This window comes from Aquarana catesbeiana, linkage group LG06, assembly GCF_042186555.1.
Source record: "Aquarana catesbeiana isolate 2022-GZ linkage group LG06, ASM4218655v1, whole genome shotgun sequence".
NCBI lineage: Eukaryota > Metazoa > Chordata > Amphibia > Anura > Ranidae > Aquarana > Aquarana catesbeiana.
In genome coordinates, this window is record NC_133329.1 from 58,301,970 (window position 1) to 58,310,687 (window position 8,718).

General features: G+C 44.1%; 1 protein-coding gene across 1 annotated transcript in view; it reads left to right on the top strand.

Annotated features, from left to right (window-relative positions):
• MVP (major vault protein) overlaps positions 1-5,659 on the top strand; it is a gene marked incomplete at its 5' end in the record, with an annotated part of 45,576 nt that extends 39,917 nt beyond the window's left edge. The window contains 3 exon segments of the mRNA XM_073635989.1: positions 2,706-2,832; positions 2,934-3,122; positions 4,792-5,659. Coding sequence (XP_073492090.1) covers positions 2,706-2,832; positions 2,934-3,122; positions 4,792-4,929 — 454 coding nt within the window.
• Between the last annotated feature and the right edge of the window lie 3,059 nt (positions 5,660-8,718).

Here is an 8,718-nt window from a genome sequence, read left to right on the forward strand (position 1 = left end):
CAACGAACATTCCTGTAACGAACTAGGATGGGCCCCAGGAGACACACATACACCACACACAGCGCCACAAACCACCCATATCCTTTTAACAACTATTTAGCACTCCCTCAACTGATTCACTCAACCATACATCTACATAAACCAGCCAACCCCTGTAACCATACATACACATACAAGGGACCCAATTTGTGATATTTGTACTGTCAACTTTTCCGATATTCCCGCGGTGTCCCTGATGAAGCAGCTGTGGACTGTGAAACGCATCTTCACTCACCAGCGGGACACACTACCGTTCACGCATTTGTACTGATTTTAATATTTGGTGTATTATTACACATGTCATTTTTATGTGGTGGTTATGCAATATTCCAGCGTCTGTTTTTAAAGTGGTTGTATATCCCTGTAGGTGATTTTTACCTACAAGTAAGCCTATAATAAGGCTTACCTGTAGGTAAAATGAATATCTCCTAATTCTGTATGGTTTAGGAGATTATTCACCTTGCATGCAGTCGCTGACGTCGGCGGTGCATGGGCTCTGAAAGTCCGGCGGATGCTGCCGGAGAAAAAAAAAACTCCCGTGCGGGAGTGACGTCATCGTGGCTCCGGCAACTCAAAGAGCCGGAGCAGCGAACCCGGAAAAAACGCAGAGGGAAAATGTCAGCTCCCTCAGCGGTGACAGGGAGGTGATGACGGCACTTCATTATAAGGTGAGTATTTCATAATGAGCTAGTATGCGTTGCATACTAGCTCATTATGCCTTTGCCTTACAGGTTTTTATATATTTATTTTTTTTTGTGCGGGTATACATCCGCTTTTATGGAATTTAAAAAATACTTTATTTTATCTATGTTGTGGATTTCAGTATGGTGCCCTAAAGGAGTTGTAAAGGCAGAATGTCTTTTAATCCTAATGCAGTCTATGCATTAAGATAAAAAAAAAAAATTCTGTGTTTAGCAGCCCCCCCTTAATTACCTACCTGAGCCCCTTCTCTCTTCAGCGATGTCCACGATTCCCTCAGCCATGCAGGATACTCCCCCCTGATTGGCTGAGACAGAACAGCGGCGTCATTGGCTCCCACGGCTATCAGTCAGCCAATCGGGGGAGAGAGGGGGTGGGACCAGGTCAGGGCTCCGTGTCTGAATGAATACACGGAGCTCTGACTCGGCTTGGGTGCCCCCTGTAGCAAGCTGCTGGCTGAGGGGCACTCAAAGGAGGGAGGGACCCGAGAAGAGGAGGTAAGTTGGTACAAAACCAACTGCACAGAGGAGGTAAGTATAACATGTATATATATATATTTTTTTTAATGAGCCTTTACAATGTCCCTTTTTATCTTTTGAAGGTCAGGGCTTTTTCAGACAATAGGTGCAGGATCTCCTCCCTTCCAAGTCACCCCTTGGCTCTGCCCCTATCCACCTCTGAGCACCGTCCTTTGGTTCCACCCCCAACCCACCAACCAGTACCACCCTTTTTAGAGAATACAGAACCAAGTATCATTTTGTGGTGCTACGTAATATGGATGGAATTTGTTAATGAACAAGAAAAGCAGTAAAATGGATCCCCTGTAGCTAGCAACAATAGATCCACCCCAGCAACAATAGATCCACTCCAGCAACAACGGATTCCCGACAGTCAGCATCAATAGTCCCTCCAGCGGCCAGCTTCAATAGACCCCTCCCTCAGCAGTAGATCCCTGCCAGCAATGATTGCCCCTCCAGCAACAGAAGACCCACCCCTAGCAATAATCGATCCCCCTCCAGCAACTCTAGATCTCCCGGCAGCCAACATCAATAGACCCTCCAGCATCCCTTGCCACATTCGGTGCTGGAGGTGCCAGAACTGCATTCTCCCACGTTCCTGCTTAGAAAAAAAAAAAAAAGACCTGTTGAAGGTGATCCTTCATATGTTGTCTCTGCAGTATTTGGGATGTGGCACTGTACGCTTATTCCCTGAGATGTGGTAATTTTATTAACAATTCACCTGTTGCTGATGGTTCGTTCCCTCTGCCATACTGTGTGAAGGTCCTGGCTGTAGGCCCGCTCATTAAATTTCCCAGCTGTAGGCCTTCATATTCATGAAATGCATTTAATGCACTTTACTAGAACTCCTCAAAGATGGCCATGACATCTGACATCACATTTGACATTCTGAAAGAATTCTTTGGTTGTGGAATGTCAAACACTGGAGCAGGCATTCTGTAGCTGACATTTAGGCATGGAACAACAGCATATGGTCTTAAGACAACTTCTCCTTGCTTCCCCTCGCCTTGGGAGCACCAGAGAGATGGGACCACCTTCCCCCGTATGTACGCAGCATTCAGCTTTCTTCACCGAGTATAATCAAGGTGCCCTCATTCGTATACCATTCGCTCACAATGTCCCTTCCATAGATCTGCCCAGTTCTGACACATTCAGTCCCAGGCTTATCACTGCTCGCATAAGACGACTCCAAGCTAACTGCACCTGCCTACACACCCAGGTGTGTCAAAGACCCTTATTGATGGCTTTGATTCCCACTCCAGCTATGGTGTGCTGGGTAGGAGGAATGGCTGCACAAAGAGGCAAAAATGTAATTTTGTACACATGTACCCAGCAGTTAGAAGCATACTATAAATCATATGTTTTGATTGGACAGAAAAGGGTTGGGTTTGGCTTTCTTGGGCTTGGATGTCAAACAGAGGTGATGACTTTTTGTCCTCTTGTTACCAGCACGGGGGTGGAGAGCACAGGGGCGGCCAAGGCTGAAGCCCAGTCCAAGGCGGAAGCAGCGAAGATTGAAGGCGAAGGAGCCGTGCTGCAAGCCAAACTGCGGGCCGAGGCTCTGGGCATCGAAACGGTGAGTGGAGCGCCCTCTTGGGACGCGGTGGGCGGAAAGATTTTTTTTTTTTTAACATGGCTGAAGCTTGACCTTTATCTCCATTTGTGTGCGGCATGCAGGAGGCGGAGCTGCAGCGTTTGCGCCAGGCCCGTGCCGAGGAGCTGAAATACTTGCAGGAGAAGAATAAGCTGGAGATTCAGAAGGAGATGGAGGTGGCTGAAATCGCCGTGAAGAAGTTCAAGGGAATGATGGAAGCCATTGGACCGGATACAATTAGGGACATCGCGTTGGCCGGACCGGAGCTACAGGTGACTGAACTACAGCCATATTTTGTTGCAATCTCTGACAAATTCTCTGACTCCCTTCATTTTTTTTTTTTTTCCCCAATTTTTTAATTTTTTACCCTCCATCTGAGTTTTGTTGTTATTTCTCCATCTTTGTTGCTCATCAGAAAAGAGAACCAGCCATGTCCATGCTTATGCAAGAATTTGAATATTTTATCTTTTAATCTTGTAACTGTGCAGTCTGACATAGGACAAATAGATTTTTTTTCATAATTTCTCGTGACCTTGGAGTGTACATAACTGTATGAAATAACAGAACCCCCTACATGTTCCTCTTTAAGTAGACCTATCCATGACAAGGTTGACTACAACTGGTTCGCTTAACCTCTGTCAACCATAATTGATGTTGTGAAGTAATTCGTACAATAAATAATATTCGGGGTGGTAACGGATTCCCTCTATTTATTGCATATGTATTAACTTGGCTATTCCCATAGTTAGCTAGTCTATTAAAACTCTGATGAGCACAATGATATAAGGTTAGCTATGAAAACAAATACACTGCTTAGTAAAACAATGTCTTATTTATTCCAACATGTCATGTTCTGTTTTCACCATTTTTCTGTATTTATGGTGTATCTCTGTCCTAGATTCTTCTTCTTTTTTTTTTTTTTTTTCTTTTTACCTTTTTGTCTACATGTCAGCTCTCTGTTTTTGTTGTGCCCAATTTTTCTGCCTCCCACTTTCTTCGTTTTATCTTCTGTTCCAGTTTTTTGTACCTTCCATCAGCCTCTCTATCTTGGTTTCTGGCCTCCCATCTCCTTCCATCTTTCCTCCTACTTCCCATCTTGGTTTCTGGCCTGTTTCACTTTCTGTCTTTCCTCCTGCCCTCCATCTTAGTTTTTGACCTCCCATCTTTTCTTCTGCCCTCCATTTGGGTTTTTGGCCTCTGTCTCCTTCTATCCTGCCTCCAATCTAGGTTTCTGACATCACCTCCTTCCATATTTCCTCTTGCCCTCCACCTTGTTTTCTAACTTCCATCTCCTTCCATCCCCCAAACTTTTCTTCTGCCCTCCATCATGGTTTCTGGCCTCATCTCCTTCCATCCCTCACCATCTTTCATTTTGCCCTCCATCATGGTTTCTGGCCTCTGTCTCCTTCTGTCCTTCCTCCTACCCCCCCATCTTGATTATGACCTTGCCTCGTTCCTCCTACCACTCATCTTGGTTTCTGTCCCCCTCTACTTCCTTCTTTCCTCCTACCCCATATTTCTTTCTGTCCTCCATCTCATTACAGCCCTCCCCATCTCATCTTTTGCCCTCCATCATGGTTTCTGGCCTCCGTCTCCTTCTATCCTTCCTCCTGCCCCCTATCTGGATAATGACCTTGCCCCTTCCTTCCTTCTGCCACCATCTTGATTATGAACTTGCCTCTTTCCATCTTTCCACCTGCCATCCAGCTTGGTTTCTGACCTAATCTCTTTCTTTCTTTCCGCCTATCCTATCTTTGTTTCTGGCCTCCATTGCCTTCCATTTTTTTCTCCTGCCTCCATCTTGATTTCTAGGCTCCAATCCCTTTCATCCTTCTTTCTGTCCCCACGTCTTGGTTTGTGGCTTCCATCTCCTTCCACCCTTACTCCTGCACCCTCCATCTTTGTGTTCTCCATTTACCAACTCACCCTTTCTCTCCTCAGGTTAAGCTTCTGAAGGGTCTGGGGATCCATTCCACGCTCATCACCGATGGCTCCACTCCCCTCAACCTCTTTGGCACCGCGACAGGCCTGCTGGGTCTTTCCACCAAGGCACTTTCAGGGAAAGATGAAGATGCATGAATCTAATGGCTCCTCCCCTTTTGTTTATCTAGCCGCCTTTGTTCCTCTCTGTCCCCTACTGTCCCATGGCCCCAACTGCTGTGACCTCAAAATGTCTTTTTAAGCTGTGACTCCTCCCCCCACCCCTGGGCTACATTCCAAGAGCGACCTTCCTGTAATTAAAGGGCCCATCTAGGTAAAACAATGAAAATCTCCTCCATAGACAGCTATGTTTTACTCAGTAGTGTCTATAAAATTTAGCTCTTCAATGACAATATAATCCTCGCGATTGGCTTTTAGCCCAGAGCAGCTCATTTATTACCTATTGTGACCACTTGACCCACACTGCACTTAAAACTTTAAAGGGGCAAACTGGTTGCTGGTTGGGAGCACAGATAGTTCGTTCTCCGGATGCAGTTAATCACCGGCCTGGTATAACACAATCACAGTGAGGGGATGCAAATGCTCAGTGTGGTCTATGTGGAGGACAGGCTAGGAGGCCAGCCATTTAAATGTCAGAAGGGGAATTCCCTGTTAGCAAACTACATGCTACCTGTTCGTTCTGTGTTTGGCTCCCCTAGAGTTAGATCAGTCAAGGGCATCTAAGAAACAGTGTACAGTGCCTAACACGGTGTCTTTACTGTGCTATATACACGACGTGCCTTTTCACCTGTAGCGAGGGCAGTGTCACTGGCAACAGTCCCAACCAAAGCTCTGTCTTGTTTCAATAAACAACCATCTTTCTTCTTCATGTCTTGAGTGTTGTGTGCACAAAATATTATCTGCTGCTGTGATCGACATCTGTCTGAACTCTATGTGCAATCTCAATATCTTCCTCACCCTTCCCAGATGCCTGTAACATGAGACTGTTAGAACTTTGAGGTGTACCTAATCTTAGCATGGGTGGGTGGATCTAGAGGTCACTCCCTGTCTTCTCTCCACCTACACCAGTTCAACACTCCTATAATCAGCTTTGTTTGAAATATAAAATATATATATATAATAAAAAAAAATACACACACACACACACACACACACTATAGAGTGAGAGAATTACTTAGAAACCCCAAATATTACATACACGGCTCCAAAAAAATTTAAGTAACACTTATTAATTAGAGTATAGCATTAAGTCAATTAAACTCCTGGGATATTGATCTGGTTGAGTAGCAGAGGGGGTGGTTAATTAGTGTCAGGTGCTTTGGTGTTAATGAAATTAACAATAGGTGCACTAGATGGGCAACAATGAGACGACCTCCAAAACAGGAATGGTTTTACAGGTGGAGGCCACTGACTTTTTTTCCCTACTCGTCTCTTCTGACTGTTTTTCACTAGCTTTGCATTCGGCTAGGGTCAGTGTCACTACTGGTAGCATGAGGCGATACCTGGACCCTATAGAGGTTGCACAGGCAGTCCAACTCCACCGGGATGGCACATCAATACGTGCCATTGCCAGAAGGTTTGCTGTGATAAGGTCAGGGATTTAATTTTCTCACTTAATATGATGACTACATGTAAATCTGTTTCGAATGTAACTTTTTGGCTGTTAAACTCTGCTTTTGTTTTCTTGTAACTGTATTGCCATGGTGTTGAAGCTTGTGTTCGTAGCCCAGGTGACTCCTGTTGTTGTTTACCCTTGCCCTGTGTGGGGGGGTTGTGCTAATGCTATTGTTTGTATAAAAGGCCTTGGAAAGATTAAAGAGCAGCAGTCCATTATGCTCAAGAACTGATACACGGATTTCTGACTCTGTGTCTTAATTCCTATATGAAGCAATAATTTGGCAAAGCAATATAAACTATAAGCAACTTATTTAACAGTTGCATTTAACATTTTGGCGCCCGAACAGGGACTCACCGATGATACTACAAGAGGTGGATGAGCTACGCTGACGGAACCAAAAGACAGGCACTCCGGGAATCACAGATCAAAAAAAAACCTGCGCAGGTAAGAAAAAGCTTTATTTTTCTTATATTCTGTGCTCCCCTGATTTGTGCCTATCCGTTCTGTCAGTTACGGTTCTCCTGGTTTTAAAACACCAGCCTCTGTAGTGGTGAGTCTAGAATTACTGCATATTTTCGTTTATATTGCTGGAATTATTTGTTTGTTTTTGTTATCTGTGTTTGTCTTGTCTGTCTTGTTGAGAAAGTGAATGAGCCTTGTCAAGGATGGTATGAGTTAGAAGGGGATTGCCGAACTAAGCAACGGAATGCGCCTTACCTCACACGATTGGGAACCTGAGGGCTTGTGAGCTTGGGGGTCTGACGCTTATGCTTAACCTCACATCTAACTCATAAACCATAGACGGGTTGAGAGTATAAGCCCTGTCTGCTCCATAAAGCAGGGATAAGAGTGTATGAGAGGGATTCCCAGATACGAGGGGGGAATAAGGTCTCAACAAAGTCCCGAGATCTAGTCGGATACCTGGCCACTTAAAGGAATGCTTGTATATGTTGTAGCCGCATTTTTGTATATGTTGTAGCCGCATTCTGGTTTGTTATTGGGCTAGCATATAAAGTAATTATTTATTTTTGGGCTAGCATATAAAGTAATTTGGTTTCAGAAATCTCATTCCGGAGAGGTTTCTAGAATTCTAGCACCCTAGGAGGAAGGCAACGAGGAACTAGTGTAACTTAGCTGGTTTGCTATAGGGCTAGCATATAAAGTAATTATTCATTCTTGTATATGTTGTAGCCGCATTATATTGTACACTAAGTGTCCCACACGCTACCTAGGCAGGACTGTTAGAATGGGCCAGAGGAACACAAAACCCCGTCAGGGAATTGTGGCGCACTATACGGTGCCACAGATAATTAAGAACATTTATGGGAAAACCGAAGCACAGGACTTAAAGGATGTCCTTCGTAAATTTAAGGTGAAAGGAGCAGCGGGCTTAGACCCGGATGTATGGAGTGAAATAAAAAGGGACAGACAAGGAGAGGTGTTAGAGAAGCAATGGATGAGTCAGGTTCAGTGCTTAATTAAGGTTTCAAATAGAGAAAAAGAAGAGGGGTGGAAACATAATCCAGATTGTGATGGTTGGGATATGAAAGACAGAAGAACAAAAAATGTTGAAATTTTAAATAATCTTAGTTCAACCATCCCACCCCCATATACTGACATAGAACGTAAACCACACAAGATATGTCCTGTACTTAAGGGTAGAGAATGTTTTTGTTTTTTTTTTTTTTTCAGGTTTGTGGAGTATAATAATTTCATTCAGAAACTGTAGCTCCCGTACGCACTGATACATGCATTATAGTAAAGCCAGCTGCTTTTTGTAGATTTGTGACACAGTTAATGAATACACATGAAGCAACCTGGCAGGATGGGGAGGATCTATGCAGACACAAAATGACTCTGACCCTGTTTTAACCAGTTTATGACAGAAATAGGTCCACACAGACCTGCAGGACAAGTTGAGGGGGATGGCAATACTGGAGACAGACAGACACATAGACTCAAGGGCTCCTTTTATTGTTAGATTAGAAGTTTTCTGTCAGGCAAAACAACAAGAGAGGGGGTCAATATCACCCATGAAACAAATGCCAGGACAGACTGTATCAGAATTTTACTTGTATATGGAAAGTATGATGGCAGATGAGAGAATGGATTTAGAGCTGCCAGTCACGATCCGAACCTTCAATAGACAGTTTATGGAAGGATTAATTCCACAGATAAGTGAAAGACTGAAAGCTTGCACACCACCCTTAATTTGTTGCGATTTTTGGCAGAAAAAGGTTGCAAGGTTAATAAGAAAAAGTTGCAAGTGTGTCAGGAAAAAGTTATCTTTTTGGGACATTGTATATCAC